Here is a 20,130-nt window from a genome sequence, read left to right as displayed (position 1 = left end):
CCCGGAAGCCAATCGCTCTGCTTTTAGCCGGCTGAATGTACGCCCCGCCAAACGATTAAACACTCCCCTCAAATCGCTGAACAAATGTCATTTAAACCGAACGAGAAGCGAACTGCCGAACGATGGATTTTAAGCGGACTGAAAGACAGCGATGAATAAACAGGTAACGAAAAATGCACGATGGGTGTATGTTTAGACACAACGATTATCGCTGAAAAGACGGCTTTTGAGCGAATCTTGAGCAATAATCGTTGTGTCTAAATGGGCCTTAACTCAACTACAGATCACAAAATAACAGTGGTGAGCTGTAAACAAGAGGGAGCAATGAAGGTCTCTATACACAGAGAGCAGACTGAGGACTTGGGAATTGATTAATGAAAACGGAAATTATATTTTAAAAATTTATAATTAGTCATTATACAAAGTATAACGTTTATTTGCCGAAAACTGAATACTTTGTGCAGCATTTTTGAATCCATACTACAGCGCTTTTTAATGCACCCCATGATTGTGATGGGTAATGAGGTGCGTTAAAAAGGGCTAAAAGCACAAAAATAGAGCAGACAGCGGCCAAAAATCGCGGTGTTAGAAACGACGTGTTCGAGCACTAGTCTGCGAAGCCCCAATTAAATCAATGGGGGCGTTGTAAAGCATTTAGTGCGGCATTTGAATTGCCGCAGTGAACACTGCAAAAAACAGGCTGTGTGAGAGCGGCCGTGTCTACAAAGTACATAAAGAGGTTGTTCGGAATTAGAGACCTTTAGGATAGATAATGGTAGCTTATCAATAGGGTCTGATCTGTGAAGATTACCTCCTAATTGCTAGAGTAGAATGAAGCTGCAGCATAGAAGGACTTTGACACATTATGTCTGGTCAGCAGTCATCCGTTTATACATCGTTGGGCACCAGCATTTATGGAAGGACCACACAGGCTACAGAGTGTCAACTGGAAGGCACTGGAGGCAAAATACTTGCTGCTTTCCTAGTACCACAACCATTTTATTCTAGTCATCAGTTGCGGACACAGCTGATTACTCAGTTTATATTCGTAAGTTCATCCCCCCCCCCCCCCCCCCGCTGGCTCAGCCCACACATACGCCACAAAGTTTTTCTATTCATCCTGTTGTGGTATTTTTTTAAGTGCAAATTCATCACATCATGTCTGTGCCTTGTCATAAGTATGTGTATATATATATGAATGCCTCTTCGGATCTGTTTCATTATCCCTGGAAAAACCCTGCGTTGGTTTGAAAGCTCACGATGACATCATGTATTTTTATTAGCTATTAAAAGGCATCATATCTACAAGATTACATGGTTTCTCTCACTGAGAACAACCCCAAAATATCCCATGGCCGATTCATCCAATAGTAGTAGAATTTCAAAACACCAGCTATATTACAGCTAGCGGACAAAATAAAATATGGGAACACTAAAATCACATATTGGATGTTTGTGATCGCCATCGTCACTTTCACGTCTGTCATGTGTGCAGTGTGAATGAGCTCTAATCTATAAAGAGAAGGAGGTGCCAATGGGGTAACTGCCAATACTGGAGCTCTCTGGTGAATGCCAACTGAGCAGCATTGTGCTGTGCTGTCAGCATAGCTCCCCCTACAGGACATTGGGCCCTCATGAAATTTGTTTATCACAGTTGGTCAGAAACATGCAGACCAGTAGCTGCTGGAGGTCATTTTGTAGGGCCCTGGCAGTGTTCCTGATGCTGGTTGATGGCTTTCTACAGCGCTGGTCAGCTCTCTTCGTATATCTGCCTGCGTCCTGGTATCCGCTCCTTGCTCTTGAGGGCTCACTCACACGAGTGTATTTAGGCTGCATATTACATGCGTAATATGCAGTATGCAGCAAATACACATATATGACTCCTTCACACGAACATATTGTTGCAGTGTATTCCGTGCGCAGATTTGGCGCACAGAATGCGCTGTACCAATTTGCCAGATGCTCCCGATCACACATATTGCACAAAATACACACAATAAAGATTATAGAATGTTCTACACAGGCACATATTACACGTGCGTACACACCAAGATAGAGCATGGCGAACGGCAGCCTGCATCAAGTACACAATATCATTGTAAACTTGCGGCATGTCGCATGACTGTTACCACACGCAGCCAATTACAATTGTGTGCAGCCGCCCTAACATGCATATTCATTGCGTATTTTATGTACACCATGTAGTATAATAAGCATAATATGCAGTGTTTTTATGCGCAAGAAAACCTCAGGTCTGCATTACCCAATGTAACTCAATGGGGTTTAGGCACGCGCAAATAATACCCAGCCAAAAACTGCCCGTGTGAGTGAGCCCTTAGACACAACAAACCCTGTGATGGCACGTGTGGATGGGACATCCTGGAGGAGCAGGACGACCTGTACAACCTGATTGGGCTGCAGGGGGCGCCTCGTGTACCGGTAGTGAGAAGGACACCAGCAAAACACCAAACTACGGAAGAATCAGTTAGGAAGGAGAGGGATTGTCACTTTTGGGGTGTCTTGCTGTTCCTCTCTGGCGCTCCTGTTGGGGACCGTTGGTTCAGCTATGCACTTATAACAGCTGTGCCTGCACTACAGATAACAGTGCAGGTACAGCTGGGGACCGTTGCTTCAGTTATGCAGTTATAACAGCTGTGCCTGCACTACAGATAACAGTGCAGGTACAGCTGGGGACCGTTGGTTCAGCTATGCAGTTATAACAGGTGTGCCTGCACTACAGATAACAGTGCAGGTACAGCTGGGGACCGTTGGTTTAGCTATGCAGTTATAACAGCTGTGCCTGCACTACAGATAACAGTGCAGGTACAGCTGGGGATCGTTGCTTCAGCTATATTGTGCATCACCATACAGCTCTGTACACATACCATCGCCTTGTGCATGAGGCCGAGCTCTCAGTGGTTCTGCTGACCAGCAGTGTGTATACATTCTAATCATCTATATGACAAGCATCCCATAGGATCATGTCCTGCCCCACCCTTCTTCTCTGTAGATACCAGCAGCATCAACCCAACCCTGACAGCAACGCATTGTCCATTTCCTGTCTACTGATCACAAATGATCTTTAATTCAGCACCACAAAAAATGCACATGACTATTATTACCCAAATCCGTCCACTTCTGGTTGAGTTGCGGCTAAACCACAATTTATGCTGCAATTGTATACGAAGTCTGACTTCCAATCAAATCTCTATGAAGACTGCATACAGTTCTACATGGAGGCACACAAAAGCTGTCATTTGGGAAGTACATCTCCTACTGCTGTCAGCATCCTGGGCTGATCAGCCAACTGGAGGGGCAGCGTGGTCCAGCAGATGTACGCTGCCGGCCTCCATGGGTGTCGGGGATCATATAATCTGCAGTATATAAACTCTACAGATTGCTAGGCCAGCGCAGCTAACATGGCGGAGAGGTATAAAGTGGTACATGTCATCTGCGGACAAGTGGTTGTAATCACTGAGAGCGAGGACTCTATTAGCTCGACAGCCGCCACACGTCATGCGAGGCAGCATCCTGGCACAACAAAGCCTCTCGCTTGGAAACATCACTTTTCTTGCCGTCTCCGAGCACAAAGGCATTTAACATCTAACCGCTGCCGTCCTCTGAGTCACAACATGCTGACTGTGATCCACGACACGCTGTACAAGAATGGGATTATTCACATACTGGATGATATCAGGGTGACCCGATTAATAAGCACTTTACTAAACCCATAGTGACAGGCATTGCCTTATATTATACCGCTGGTACAGTATGTAAGTCACTACTGCAAGCTATTTCCAGCTTCTGTGGAGCCAGGCTATCACCAGGGACTGCTGCTTAGCTGCACTGTCTACAAGGTGCCTGCGGCAGTCTAAAAATGTACCTCTTAACAGATCAGAGGCTTGTGTTCTGTCCGCCATGCTTTATACTGCAGCTTCTAGTTTAGATTAGCTATTATATTTATGCTGGCAACTCTTACAGAATGTAGTTAAAAAGACAGATCCAGCGCTATATTTCGAAATTGATGTCTTATATTGAAATAACAATAGCGTACTTGAATAGGAAGGAATGGGTGTGCTACATGATGGTATGAAGCATGGGCCCCTAGGGGCCCCATAATATGGATTTCAATTTTGTGTTGCGGCCCCTATAAGAGAGAGAGTAAAGAGCAACTGCAAAGCTGAAGAGTAGCATGTGAGAAGCAGAAATCCACTTTCCGCGTCTTTAAGTCCTGTCGGACGGCTGCAGTAAGGAGAGCGTACCTGATGTAGCCCCCTACTGCTATGATACAGGCATGCAGCCGTCAGTTCAGGGCTGACGCTATCATTGTGGGACCGTGAGAGTGAAGCTCCAACTCAGTGCAGATACAATGCAAATTACTAGTAAGATCATCAATCAATCAGAAGACAATGCAGATTTCAGAGTGAACATGTGGGCTGGAATTTGGCGCAAATTTGGCGTCTCGTTGGACCTTTGTTCATTCCAGGGACTCTCAATACAGGTGGGTACCTGAATCTCCTGCTGATGACAGTGGATGATTAATGGATGATCTGCCCCTATCAAGTATGCTCTCCTACTTTAGTCATAGCAGCAGTCCGACGGGACTTAGAGATGTGGAAAGTGGATTTCTGCTTCTCACATGCTATTCTTCCATTTTGGATTTTACTTTCGTACCAGGACCAGAACATAAAATTGAAATCCATGCCCCCGGGGCCCACGCGCCATACCACCATGTAGCGCCCCCGTGCCTTCCTATTCAAGTGCACTGTTATTCCAATCTAGGGTGAGCACAACAACGAGAAGGCTCCTCTTGGGTTAAAAAAAAAAAAGTACAAAATGTGCCGTTTCCTAAAGGACATTTGGGGGAAAAAAAACTTTTCTAAAGAAAATACTTTTACGAAATCTCTTTAACACTTACAGGTATTTTCTGATTTGGACAATTCTGACTTGTTAGAAAAGTCCCTTGATAATAATTATATCACAAAGCCCCAGGTGATCGGCTGCGATCTGTAGGAAACCTGCCACTAATTGCTTCATTTCCCTGCAGCGCCACCACAGAAAAAATGAAGTATTACACAGTGCTCATTCACACCAACGAGATGTCTGTGTACTAGTGGACAGGTAGTTTTGGTGCATGTAATGTGCAGTACTAAAAGCCCATTGACATATAATGGACCATTCACGCTGGTGAAAAAAACCACAGCATGTCCTATTTTGGTGCACAATACGTACCATTACGATAGCCTGGTACGGTACATAAAACACTGTATATACGCAGGTCATATGCCATCTGCTTCCTACATAATATGTACAGCCTCCTTAATGGGATCTATCAGAAGGCATCATTGTCACAGTGCGGCGGGGGGGGGGGGGGGGGGGCATTGCTTCCATTCCCCGTTCTCTGTGATCCTGTGTTAGGATCCTTTTAGAGGAGCTGATTGTTTGTGTGAGTGAGTGAGTGACGTCAGCGCTGTTCGCCCCGTATAGCCTGTTTATACAGGCAGAGAATCGTTCAGTGTTTCATGTTCGCTGATAGAGAAGGACTGAACGATAAGTGAACGCGCCAACGATGGTTTCCATGTCTGCCTTAAATGGACGCTGAGTGAACACTGAATGGTATCGTTTGCCGTTGGCGTGCGTTTATAATTATCCTTCCCTTTCACGTGTTTGAACAATTATCGTTCCGTCTAAAAGCACCTTTACCGCCATCTTTATAACTGCGGGGATATCTTTCATGTACTTTATATTGGGATTGTCTGCCTGAACGCCCTAATATTAAGCAGAAGTCGAATTCCTGTAACCTCTGATACTAAGAAACATAAAGCGTTGTAGGCTAAGAGAATATTAAGGGGTTTTGGCAGAAATAGTGACATCAGCGTTATTACAGTAGGAGAACAGAAAGATGGTAAGTCTGATAAACATCAATATCCTTCAGGCCAAGCCGGAGGTGTCCATAGCCGCTGTGAAGGAGAAGGTCTGTGTGTCATGTCTTCCAGGATCCTGCAAGGGACATGTTTCAGTGGTGTCTGAGTCATTGGGGCTTATTAATCGGTTATCGAGGGGTGTAACCTACGCCAGGTTTATGGTGAACGACATTTGTAAACGTGCTGAATATTTAGAACAGCTGCAAAAACAATGTGCCAAAATTTTTCAAAATGTGTAAAGTTTTTACGAAGTTCACAAAAGAGACGCACGCAGGCCAGGAAACAGTTAATAGAGGAGGAATAAGAAACTGAGATGCGCCACAATTTATGCTAGACACGCCAAAATTCACGTAGATGCGCCAAAATGGGAATGTGTTTGACTTTGCTGCATATTTACCCCGTAGTGCGGAGTGATTTTTACGCCGAGCGTCTGGAGTCACAGCCGTATGAAGAACGTCCTCCCGCTAAAATCATAATAAATGTTTGAGGAGTTTATAAATACAAGAGCAATGCGAGCGTCAAAATGGGACGTGCCAAAAAAGATGCTTTGTTGCGGCAAAACCCCAAATGAAATGGCTTTTCTGACTGCGCCCAGACTTACCTCAGAGGCTGAAAGACTGCACAATAAAATTGAGCTAATTCGGCAACTACATAGAGCGCCATACGATGCGCCCGCCCATTATCTACGCTATTTAGACCACGTTTTACTGGTGTGATCTGCGCTTACTTTTTACCTATTTTGTGACATTCAGCTTCATAAATGTGTCAACCATCGGACACACAGAGGCCACGCACACTATCATAAGAGAGAAAAATTGGTGGAGGCGTTCGTAATGCTGCATTGTTTTTGGTGCAAATCAGTTGTAAATATGTCGTAAAAATAATACGCCGTTATTTGGGAGCAAATTGCGCTACAAATCTGGGAGAAAAGGCTTCATAAATAAGCCCCATTGTGTATGCGCCACTTTTGATGAATGTGTCAGGATCCCATCATGCCCTTCTTGGGCTGGCAGGTTAGCGGGCTGCAGCCTGCTATGACCAGGTAGCGCGCAGAACATCATGGAGACAGAGGTGCTACTTTAGAAGTTCACTTTACGGACAATAGTCGTAGTGTAAAAGTAACACATGAATGCTGGCTACTCGGGGCCGGGCAACTAAGAGTCTGTCTGTGGAGAGGGCAAGAACAGCCAGAGAGTATATAGAACTTGCAAAGTCTTTTTTTGGACGACCTTCACGCTGGTCTGCATGTAGAAAGAGGTCCAAAGTCATAGATTGTATAAAGCTCCGTTCTACTGCGGCCTCTCCTCAGGAATACCCCATCAGCCGTAGTTTTACTCTCCTGTTAACACTTTCATCAACCCTCAAACAGGAGCAATTTGTGGTGCATTTGCTGCGGTTTTTACACAGTAGCAAAATCTGCACCAAATTTTGACCTGGATTATGGATTTTGACATGCATTCGCAGCAGACTTCACACCTTCAATTGAATTGAATGGGGGAAAATCGGCTGTGGATCCGCACCAAAATTTGCATCAAAATCCACACCGAACGGTGCAAATGTTTACAACAGACTTTGGTGCCGATTTATTGTATATTTTTCCACGGCAGCAAATCTGCCACATTGGAATATACTCATTTAGTGGCATATGTTGCTGAAAGAGTCCCATTGTATTCCACTATTCCAGTGAGTTACGATGATACGCTTTCCATACATTCCGATTCAATGGGCCAATACATTTGGATACACATGGATACAGTCAGCTATGTAGCAGGAGTTTTCCCTCCATGTGCACCAAATGATGTAAAGATGGCCAAATACTTCTACTTCTCCTCTGTTTATATTCACTCCTGTGTTTTGGCAAAAAAAAAAAATTGCACAAAAAGGACAACAAAAGCAAAATAAAAAATACATCAAAAACAACATAACAAAAACAAACTTCTCACACACACTAAATATAATAAAAACAGAAGACAAGTATCACGTTGCCGTCGCCTCACTACACGGATATCTGCACAGTCAGATAGATCGTTGCCAAATTCTCTGCTCATGAAAACGGAGAAGGCCTTATGTATCAGCGAGGGTCCCTGAACAGCTGATAAACTGGTTACTAAACGCGGGGCGAAGGAGGTGAAGTCCTTGTGAGATTACAAGTCTTAAACTTCATCCAAGGCGAGTGTCTCAACTAAAGCAGGATTGAGTTTCATTGCCTGCAACTGTTCTCAGTGCTCAGTGTCCATTGAGGAGTCGGAGCGATCAGGACTGAAGCCAACAGCAACCTGTTCAAGAGGCTCTAGAGAGCAAAGTGCGTCCACTGGAGGGGACTGAGTGAAGGTCGGAAGACCTCGTGTCTGGTGTCATCCAAAGTAGATGGAATGTATATAGTCGTACTATGGATCCTTGTAGCACGGATGTCCACAGTCTTCTGTAGGCTCATGTTGTACCTCCAGTTCTACACAGAAGGGCAAGAAGGTAAAAAAATGTACCAACCTAAATTACACGCCATAAGCTTTTTTAGAAGCCTTGGTATGAGGGCTAAAACAGACGGGCAAATGTGCAAATATTTCACTGCTACAGAGCGTATTATTGCATGAACTAATGAAAAGTTATTTATTTTGCACTATTGTGCGCGGGTAAAGAATACAAAGCGGTAAGATTTGGTATAAGGTTCTGCCCAATCTTTTCTTGCGCTTAGCATTAACGCACGAGAATCCCACTAGTGAAAACGACACTATTGAAATCAATGGATTCGGCGCGTTTTGCGGCCAGGATTCTCACGGCCGTAAAACATGACAAAAGCACGGCCGTGTGTTTAAGCCCTATGGCTTATTCACACAGGTGAGTGCGATGTAGGTCTGAGAACATCAGACATATATCACTCTATTTCGCTACAAGTTTTCTGTGACTGCGATGCGTTTTTAGCGTTATGAACACATTGCATCAATCACTGGACGGGCGCTTTTCAAATGCATAAAAAATGCATGTGCTTCCAATAATTAACATGGTAAAATCATATAGTACTGACATGCAAATTGTATGGCATGCAGGCGCAAAACGACTTCTTTTACACTACCATAGGAAATAATGGGTGATTTTTGAACAAGAAAAGCCCCAAATAGCAAATGGTGCGATCTTTTCTCAGGCCAACGATCTGAGAGAAAAACCAAATTGAGATTCATGAGTTCCCTGAATGTGCGAGTTGCATATCGCAATCAGATGGAACTCGTGCACGAAAATCACCAATGTGAATACACCCCAAGGCCTCCTTCACGCGGGCGACAAAGTCGCGCGATCTTGTAGCACTGCTACGATGCTACAAATCGCATGTATGAGAAGCCCATGGTTTCCTATGGGTCCTTCACACGAGATGTTTTGTAGCATGCTACAAATGACACACACACCTCGCAGGTCCGGCGATATGCCCGCGACACGCTAGATTTTGTAGCCCATGTTTCTCAATGGAGCCTTCCTCTCTGTTGCATCGCATTGCACGAAAACGCGGTTTTCATGCAATGCGATGCAGCTTTGACAGTAGCAAATGCTACAAAGTCGCATGATTTTGTAGCATCACATGCGACTTTGTAGCGCTACAAAATAGCGGCATTGTTGCGAGAAAAATCGCAGCGATATCGTACGGTGCAGCGATGCGATATCGCTGCGATTTTCTTGCAGCGATGCAGTGTCGCCCGTGTGAGGGAGGCCTAAGGCTACATTTACACTGACGAGCGCGATATCACATTTACCAACGTGTGTTTTTCATGCCAATGCGAGGCGGTTTTGAATCCAAAATGCCTCGCATCACTTCTATGAAATTGCAATGCGCAGGCGCCTGTTTTAGGCACATCAGAGGATCACAAGCATTTCCCATTGATTTCAATGGGAAACATGTATCGCTCGGCATGTGAGTGCCATGTGATGTCTTTTAACGTCCTATTGAAATTTGTGAAGCGTTTTGCGGAAACACCAAAAGATAAAACATGCTGCGAAATAAAATAGCTCATGTGAATAAGTCCATTCCATCTAAAACTTGCGCGAGTTTCTCGGCAGTGTGAGTAAAGTACCTTATGGCTGCATATGAAGTGTCTACAGGTCTGTACGGCTCTGTTCCCATTTTCATTGTGGCTTCAGTTTACAAAGAGAGCCAAAGTGCTCTACAAGATCCATCGCAAGGCGAACAACAACGGCCCCTGCTGAGTTATCGGTCATTTTGATGGGAAAAAAGAACTAGTACAGAAGTCATATTTTCATCGAATACGACAGAATCTGTGAAAGAGGCTCCGAAAGTAATCCGCCAAGACGGCTATAAATGGAGCGTCTGACGCAGATGTGATCATAGCCTCGCAGGGAACCTGTCATCACCTTTGAGTCACCTAAACCACATGATGGGGCTCAAAGGTCAGAGAAAAGGGGGTCCGGGGATCGGTGTTTCATACTTACCGGGTGCCCCATTCCTGTGCTGTGCCCCAGTGAAGTTGCTGTGTGCACACAGCGTGACTCTTTTCAGAAGGCTGCGTGCGGGCGCTCTCCCATAGAGATGAATGGGAGACCACGCAAAAACGTAATTTATGGGACTCAAAGCTGATGACAGGTCCCCATTAAATATAAAGGGCTTATTAAAGCAGCACTGTCTTCAGAATGAGCCATGGCCTAGTATGACTGGGTTTAGAGCTACCTGGAGACTATTTGACAGGCGACGATCAAGCAGGTATTCTGACATTCATTACTGGGACCAGTGTGGCCATTTACCTAAAGGAATATGCTAGTCCCCATAACTAGCTTGCCATTTACTTCTGGTGCTAACTGAATGATGTGAGCTTATGGTAGGTGTGAAGTCTTGTGCAGTCTCCAGTGCTGAGTGATAGGGGGGAGGTTTCTGTTGCAGCAAGCAGCTTCCCAGCTAGAGATATGCAGATGGTGCAGGTTATCACTGCCATCAATGTTTTTAGACATTTACACATAGGTCTGCATTCAAAATGTCCCCACAAGTCCTGCTGATAAACAGTGGCTGTGTTGTTTGCACATATATGTGCCGTGTCATGCAAGGTGATGACAGTGTCTAATGACACTCCTGCTATATGAGTACAGCGTGGGAACCATTGGGTAATGCAATCGTGTCAGGTTAGATCACATAATGGCAAATTAGTACACAAAATGGGTCACAAAGTGGGCAGAGCTTAAAGAAAGTAGCAAAAGCGGGCATTCCTGAGTGGATTGGAGCAGGGCTTAAAAGTATCGCGCGATGGGGATGTAAATGTCGGCAGGTATGGTAATGGCCATAACACGATATTGACAAAATACACAATTACAACATAAGAACTTAAATTGGTTTTCTGGGAATTTAAAGGGGTTATTGGGGAGATTTCTTCCTTCACAAATTGGTTCAGTGTGCATTAGTAACACAGTTCTACTCCCTTTCCGCTCTCTCCCATTCCGCAGTTCCTGGTGCAAGGAGCCCGTGATGAAGTCATGGACACCTGAGTTCTGTCCAGTGTAGTCAATCACTGACTCTCTTCAGCCAGGAATGAGCTGCAGTGGTCACATGACCTGGTGTCGTGACGTCTTCACTCTGCACCCAGAAGTGAAGAGCAGCAGGGACTGGGAACATGTGAAATTGGGGGGCAGGGAAGAATAGCTTCTTTTATGCTACTACTGCACATCAAGCCAGGTTTGGAAAAAAAGTCTCCCAGAATAACCGCTTTAATATTGATGGTCTGTCATTAGGATAGGCCATCAATATTTGATCAGAGGGGGTCAAACTCCGGATGCACCCACTGATCAACTAATGAAAGGGCAGCTGCACTCCAGGCACAGCGGAGTAACTATTACTTCCCCAAGCAGAGCGCCATTCATATAGTCGTGGCCGTGCCTGGTATTGCAGCTCACTTAATATAGTACCAGGCACAGTTATAGCCATGGAGTGCAATAGCCCCTACATTCAGTTGATTGGTGGGAGTGCTGAGAGTTGGATCCCACTCATCAATAATTGTTGGCCTATAAGTATAGAACAGCAGTATTAAAGTACGAGAAAACCCCTTTAAGACATAATCAGGCATTGAGAATGAAAGATAAGTTGTGATGTTTGCATGCATAACTAAATTATGACATGAAGAGGGTAACGACAAACCAGGAGGCGTAAAGGGAAACTTCTCTCTTGATAAATAATTCCTCAGAATAAGGTTAGGGCTACATGGTGACTTGGCCACGACCAAATATCGCAGTGTAGCCTTGTGATGTTCTAATCCAGTAGAAGACAATGTGGGCCACGGTCAGGGGAGTACCTAAAGGCTCAGGGGCCCAGGTGCAAAAGTTTAGCTCGGTCCCCCCACTTCCCTCACCTCCCTGTACCCAAACCTAAGTCGTGCTTCATACAGCTGCAAAACAAATTCACACATGATCAGCCCCTTGGCATAATCTTAGCAAACATGACTCATTTACTGCACTACCTGTAAATTTGTTTGTAGCCCCTTAGGCCACTCTCACACATTCCGCTTTTTACCGCTATTAGCGTGGTGTTCCGAGCGCCGTGCTGGTTTTAATGGGGTTACTCGGACCTGCGCTCGAACGCGGTGTTTCTAATGCCGTAATTTTCGAGAGCTGTCTGTTCTATTTATGCTTTTTCATGTTTATTAACGCACCTTCTCACTCATCACAATTATTGCGTGTGTTAAAAAGCGCTATCAAACGCTGTAACATGCGTTCAAATGTGCCATTCGAAATTGTGGCCAACATGCCACGATTTCGAGCTGCGTTTTCTGAACGCAGGTGTGAGAGTAGCCTTAGGGTGTCTTCATGTTTTTTGTTGAACTTTTGAACCACAATTAAGAAAAACATATTAAAAAAAACTGCATGCGGTATTCAAAGACCACATACGTTTTACAAAATTGCATACACTATTAATAAATTGCATGCATTTTTTATTCCTTTTTTAATCGTGTGTAAAGTGCAATTATATACAGTATATACAGCGAGATGTATAACTTATACAAGAGATAGACAGACAGATACCCCGGACCACTTCTCTGCGTTAGGAGAGCAGCACGGCAGGGGCTGACGTATACTGTGTTAGTATTAGAAGCAGCGTGATGACCACCCTGCTCAGCTCCCTGCCTTGCCGTGCTTCTGCCTCCCCCCTCCTTCTCCTGTGCTTTGGCTGGTCACTCTGTCGGCCTCACCACAGCAATCACGTGGCTGGCAGTGCGACCAGCCGATAATGCACAGTATGTGCACTTGTATTTGGCAAAAGGCGGCCTCTGGGCCCCCTCAGCACAGTGGCCTGGTCGACATTGCAACCCCAGCCCCCTGACGGTATGCCTATGGCCACGGTGCGTCTCACAGGTAGTCGCAACTGCAATCTGCATATAGCCAAAAAAACAACCTTGCTAGCTTTGTGATCTGCGGGTCGAAGCTACTTGTGAGATGCTCTGCGACCTGCATAGTCTTCTATTAGATTAGGAGATGGCAGGGCTAGACTGCAATCTTTGCCTGACCCGTGTTGTAGCCAAAGTCCACATATAGCCCCAGTCTTTATCTACATAAAGTCTTCAGTAACTCTATAAATCCTTTGCTTAAAGCTCTGTTTACATCTGCAATGGAGGTTCAACCACAATTGACAGCAAGAACAGGGCAGCATGCAGTGATTTTCTTGCTGTCAAAATGTTGAGTGCTGTTGATATACTTCACACGGTGGATCTGTGACGGCGTCCTGACTTGTGTTATAAATGGAAGCCACGATGCAAATGTTCACATAGCCTCTATGATTACCGTTGTATCATGTTTAGTTCTCCATTCATGTGTAAAACTTAAAGGGAACCTATCACGGATTATGAGCACCATGAACTAAGTTGTGGTGCTTATAGTCTAGATGGCGGGGAGTCCAAGGAGCCTTTTTTCATACTCATCAGGTCCCCCGTTCTCCTGCGCTCCTAAACTAGAAGAGCTATAACTAGGTTTATGACCGAATGTTAGGCTCCTTTCACATTTTCACTTATATTTCGGGAGTCCAAAAATGAAAATACTAGATCCAGAGGCGGACAGACCCCACTGACCAGCATTTTCCTGTCCGGATTTTATGCCAGATCTGCGCCAAAGACTCAGAACTGAGCCCTTGGTGTGATGTGAATGCAGCCTTACTAGTTTCCTGCTACGTGAAACTGTAGGATCTCAGGTGACAAGTCGGGGCTAGGACTGGCTCAGGACTTTTTGTCCTTGTATCTGTGTTTTAGGATAAAGTTTCCCAATTGTATGTAACACAGACCTACACACTTACTAAATCCGTAAGTAATCAGATTATGTCTTCTTTATCATTCTATACAGCTGAGGAGCGGAAGAAAATCCTAATGTTCCTTGGCATGTTCTTGTATGGCAGGAGGATGATCTGCAGTAATGTGCAATGTCATCTCAGGACACAGTTGTCGGTCTATAATGGACACCTGCATCCAGGGACAATAAGTTCTCAAGGGATTTCATAACAAAAGTGAAAATCCACAATAAAAAATAGTATATAAACTAGTAGGATTTTATCCTCACTGCGTGCCTTTTCTGTTACAGGAACTTCCATGGCAATGGCTACTGATCAACACAAGTATGTCAGGTTTTTTTTCTGGGTTCTGTTGTGGGTTTTTACCAGCAATGTGTAAAAACACCTTAAGGCCGCCTGCAGACGGGCGGAAATTCCGTGGCGGGATTCCCCGCAGAATTTCCGCCCGTATACGCCTGCATAGGATTGCATTACAATACACAATCCTATGCAGACGGCCGCGGTTTGTCTGCGCGAAATTCCATGCAGAAAGCAAACCGCGGCATGCTCTAATTCAGAAACGTCACTCACCGGCCGCTGGCTCCGCTCTGCGCATGCGCCAGCTACCCAGCAGCCGGCACATGAAAGAGCCGGAGCGGGTGAGTTCCGCGCTGGTCTCTGCAGGCGCTCGGGTCGGATCCGGCTGCGAGAATTCTCACAGCCGGATCCGTCCCGGCCGTCTGCAGGCGGCCTAAGGCTGCCTGTCCACGGGCGATAAATCACCCGGGGATCACACTCTGTAAAGCTTTCCATAGGGTTGCTATGGAAAGCGCAGTGCCAATGTCCACGAGCCGAGAATGATAGCGATTCTCCACTTGCGGGATTTAAATTGCAGCATGCTGCGATTGCCGCGATTCTTTGCAGTGAGCCTATCAGTTAGATAGGCTCACCGCTGTGACCTGTCAGCTCGCCCCCCCTCGTCCCCTGTGGCAGAATATTGCTAGCGATATTCCGCCTTGGCCGTAGACAGGGGGCCTTAGGGTTAATTTACATGGTGGCACAATCCCGCAGGAATAAAGCCCAGGACCAAGCACCCTATATCTATGGCACTTGGTTCTTAATGGGTTAAATACTTCATACTGTTTGGCCATTATTTGGTGGCATCATGTGGATGTATGTGGTTTCATATCTGTGAGGGACCCTCCAGTCAGAGGTTTCATTGTGCAGATTCGGTACAAGACGGAAGAAAAAGTGCGTGCAGTGCTTTTTCTTCCAGTAAAATGCTGGGCAGCTGAGTGGAAACCGAACAGAACCCATTATAGTCAATGGGGTCCGCCCGGCGCTGTTCGGTTCCATCATAAAACTGAGGTTTTCGGCCAGGAGATTCCCCTTTCCTGCTCCCCGAACGAAGGAGGAAACTGGAACCCATGGTTAAGCACGGTATGACAGTATTTTATATCGGCAGCTTTTGACATTCTTGAGCGAGGGGCCTTCTTCTACTTGAAGAATATGGTGCCACATAGCCTCAGATTGCTTCTGGGTTCCCCTGTGGCTGCACAGCCTCCGTGTATACCACTCTGCTCTGGCATGCGTTAGAGAATACCGCAATCATGATGACCGCTTTCTGCTGCAAGGATAAGGCTAGGGCTACATGGTAACTGTCCATGGCTAAAGGTTGCACCACCAAACATTACTGTGTAGGATGGCAACCTCGTACTGCCATTGAACTCAATGGAGCTGCAGTGAAAGTTGCAGGTTGTCGAAATCACAAAACGTCCAACCCTAATGGTTTTTTTGTGATCACGATGTGGAGGACGTGGCAACCTGGGACTCGTACGACAGATCCATTGAGTACAAAGGCAGTGCGAGGTAGCAGTGATGCACAATGATCTTTGGTCACGCGTGCCGCCAGAGTTGCTGAGTAGCCCTAAGCTCAATTCTAGCAAACACATATTCAGCCTGCCATATCTTCTGCACGGTATGGCAGATATATCTGGTTTCAGGACATGGTTCGGATATCAAAATCAATAGTGTGTCCTGAAAAGTGACTGATCACCGAGGGTAAAACCTACAGGGACATCTGCATGTAAAGTGCAGTGTGTGACTTCCTGCCCTTTTAGGATATATAGCCCCCTGCACACGGGCGGAGATTCTGCAGTGGGGTTTCCCGCAGAATTTCCGCCCGTGCCCGCCTGCATAGGTTTGCATTGCAAAACACAATCCTATGCACACAGCCGGAAGTTGTCCGCATCAAATCACACGCGGAAAACAAATTGCGGCATGTTCTATTTCTGTGCGGGTCTCACAGAGGCCCGCACAGAAATGTCAGTCATGCCGGGCCGGCTCCGCTCTGCGCATGTGCTGGCTGGCCGACAGCCGATGCATAGCAGGAGACGGAAGACGCCGGGAGCGGGTGAGCCGAAGGCCTCTGCAAGGATAATTCTAACAGCGGGATCCGACCCGGCCGTCTGCAGGCGGCCATATCTTGTATTCAAATTCTTCACGATTTTCAAGATCTCTGCTTGCTCCCAGTGAATGACAACATCAGTGTTTGCATCCAGAGGCTAAAAACCCATTCTGAAGATGTCCTGACCACATGGCTGCATGGCTTGTTACCAGAGAAATCTTAAATACAATACACTTAGGGCTTATTCACAGAGCTGTACTCAATATCTGTTTTCTGTGGATCTCACATAGGACACCCGTATAATTCCATAAGTGTCATACAGTATCTCCAATTTTACACACAGAGGACAAAAAAACTTGATGTGTTCCAAAACATGCCAAAGTATGATGGGCCTCGTGTGGCGCAGAGTGTAAGCTCTCGCCTACAACCTGCAAGTTCGATCCCCACATGCGTCAGGTAGCCGGCTCAAGGTTGACTCAGCCTTCCATCCTTCCGAGGTCGGTAAAATGAGAACCCAGCTTGGTGGGGGGTAATTAAGTAATAATTACCTGAAAGCACTGCGTAATAAATTGGCGCTATACAAATACCAAGATTTATTTATTTTATATTCACCCCGCAGTACGCTGGTCAATATTTGGAATTAGGATTAGGCCATTTTCACACGGCCGAGAAAATCGCACGAGATTTGTGTGTTGCGAGACACACAAATATCGCACAGATATGAATCCCATTCTTTCTAATTGGATCATACACGAGTATTTTTTTTCTTCCAGTGTCACATGCAATACGGAAAAAAAAAATCAATGGCAGGATGTCCTATCTGTTGGGCGTTCCCTCGGAACGCCTCACACCACCCATTAATTTCAATGGCGCCGGAACAGCAATGCACAGAGTGCGAGGTGCATGCAAGTGCGATATTTACCCATTGAAGACAATGAGAAACACTCCGCGATCCTCCCCAAAAACGCCTTGCATCCGTGGGGACATAGCACGGTAGTAAGTCTTAATAAATCAAAACCAGGAGTGGGTGAAAAACACTGATGACGTACAAATCTTGACATTACAGTTTTTCTCTCTGTAGGCTCCGCTCCTGAAATTCGGTGTAAATAGGACAGTGCTTCGGTCTCGGTGGTTCACAATTGGGTGGGGTAAGGGAAGAAAAAGGGGGGGAACTCACCTATCCAGGTCCAGCCGTCCACACCAGGTAACAGCCCTCATACCTGAAATCCCCATAAACCTGGAGTAATGGTAAGTCAATCGGTGTTTATTTTGTTCCATTAAGGTCATTTTCGAATTGACCTTAAAGGGTTATCCGGTGGTACTTATTTTTTTCAGCTTCAAGCTGGCAGAGGTCCGAAATAATAAAGAGAGCTATACCCATCTGTTCCATGCCCCCCTCTGCTCCTGTCCCTTCCAGCCTCCTCATACTTCCAGGTAGTGTGGTCACATTCCAGGTTCATGATGTGGCCAATCATTGGCTTCAGCAGTATAAACCTTGAGGCCAGTGATTGGCTGTAGTGGGTATGAGCTTAAACGGTGACTGCTGTGGCCAATCACTGTTCTCAAGAGTGTAGATGGAACGCTCACGGCTTCCCGACAATTGCTGGGCTGCACCTGAAGGTGTAGGTGCAGCCTTGCAATTAGCTTAATGCTTGTGTAATAGTGCTAACTGCAGGTTCAGCCTAGCAGTTATCAGGAAGATCCTGGCGCCAGCGGCTACCACTAATGCTCATATAATAGCAGCCTAACGGCCCAGTAGGCAAGCAGCAATTTTGTTGATCAGCACTCATCTACTAGGTACAATTGCCCAGTGTAAAAGAACACTTGGGGTCATAAACTACAAACCCAAGGGCAATGCTCTGATAGGAGATAACACCTAACACGGTAAATGTACTGGAGTCATGGTTTCCATATTCAAACAATCCATGATGAGATCACAATTACTTCACCTGTTCACTTACAATGGACCCATTAGGTTAACAGTTTTAATGGACAGTACAGGACCGCAGGCTACACTTATTCCACAGGCCATAAAGTAATGGAAACCCGACAGAACGAATGTAACGCATGTGTGAACAGAGCCTTAGATACATGCACACCAAATATAACCGTGTTATATAAGTGTCATATGCAGAAGTGCTAAATATAATACATTGTTTATGTGACTATTGTACCTCTTACTGTATATCATATAGCATAAATAACGGTTATATACAAGCCAATACATTGCATAATAGCAAAATCCAACACATAGCAGCACATTCACAGAGAGGGAGGAACGCATAGAGAGGAAGACGATGATATGGATACACCTCATGTGAACAAAGAAAGGCTAGGCCTCTGAACCAGAACCCGTTCCCTCAGACACAAGACTAAGAGTCCTATGTTATATCTATATAATCTCACATGTATGCATGTCAGTAATGTCTTATGTCTCTAATAGCCTACACCATGCCCAACCTTCCTGCTATTACATCATTACCAAAATGAAGTGAATACAGATTGTGCGTCCCAATAGGGACAGAACCCGACATCAAGTGCTGCGTAATGTACATGTGCTACATAAATAATAGCGATTAGGATCATTTGTAGGACATGCAGAATTCTGTCTGCATTTCTCCTATCCCAATGCTATGTAATCACACATGTGCAATGAATAATTTATCACTATTGACCCCTCTCTCCCACTCAGACAACACAGAATCTACATCCATGACAGGCAGTGTATACAATGTATCCAGTCAGGGGTATGGCAACAATAATACTAATAATGCAGCATAAATGACAAATACATGTCATCCTACAGCAGAGCCATCTGCTGGTGTCAGAAGCAAATGCTTTCCCCTTGCATGAAAACAAAGTGTGTTATTCAGTAGGGTTTGATTAACCAGGATGACAGTGATGAAGAAAGGGCTGCAATGCAAAAACCCCAGAATCCATCTCCCCCATATAGTGAGACAAGTGCCATGCACCATTGTGTGCTCGCTTCCTCTACCCTGGGGGCAGCACATGGAAGAGACAACAGCTATATTTAGCGTTTGACAGATCACCTTGCACTGACACAGGGAGGGTATACTTACACTACAAGCCTGGATATGATCCATGACACCATGGCTGGGGGTGCTGCTCCTGCAGGGTCTGTTCTCTAGGATGGGTTACATGCAGCGCTCAGCCATTAGTGTGTGTGGCTACACAATCCAGCTGTGGGCACTGGGCGAGGATGTGCTGCTGTCACCTCCTCTCCAGTCTACAGAAAATGCTTACACAGCCCAGGGTGGAAGAGGGTTCAGCAATTGGTAAGCAGCTGCTCGGCTCCTTCAGCGATCATATTCTGGAAGGAGGAGTGAAGGCTAGGGGTGGGGAGACGTACAGCATGCTTCATACACCCCCTCCAACCTGCATGTCCTGGGGCTGCACTCATACTGTAGGAGAGGGTGGTGGCTGTCAGCCTATTGTCTGGGAGGGGGGATGACAGTTACAGTATGGTGGTGGCTTTGAAAGAGGTTCCGCAGCAACTGATTGATCATGGGTCATTTGTCTGCGGTGTCTTGGGGTCATGCTTAGGT

The 20,130-nt window shown here is 45.7% G+C and overlaps 1 protein-coding gene across 8 annotated transcripts in view; it reads right to left on the bottom strand.

The window, feature by feature from the left end:
* Nucleotides 1–19,910, bottom strand: part of REEP1 (receptor accessory protein 1) — a 94,940-nt gene extending 75,030 nt beyond the window's left edge. For 4 of the 8 annotated variants that reach the window (XM_066572984.1, XM_066572983.1, XM_066572981.1 and 1 more), the window contains exon 1: nt 19,645–19,910. In XM_066572984.1, the coding sequence (XP_066429081.1) occupies nt 19,645–19,676 (32 nt within the window). In that variant the 5' untranslated portion in view covers nt 19,677–19,910. The remainder of the gene's footprint in view (nt 1–19,644) is intronic. The other 4 variants (XM_066572979.1, XM_066572977.1, XM_066572978.1 and 1 more) reach the window with 1 other exon arrangement.
* Between the last annotated feature and the right edge of the window lie 220 nt (nt 19,911–20,130).

The sequence above is a fragment of the Eleutherodactylus coqui genome, chromosome 7 (assembly GCF_035609145.1).
Source record: "Eleutherodactylus coqui strain aEleCoq1 chromosome 7, aEleCoq1.hap1, whole genome shotgun sequence".
NCBI classification, from domain to species: Eukaryota; Metazoa; Chordata; class Amphibia; order Anura; family Eleutherodactylidae; genus Eleutherodactylus; species Eleutherodactylus coqui.
Note: the sequence above shows the minus strand (reverse complement) of the source record. Positions and strands in the feature narration are given on the sequence as shown.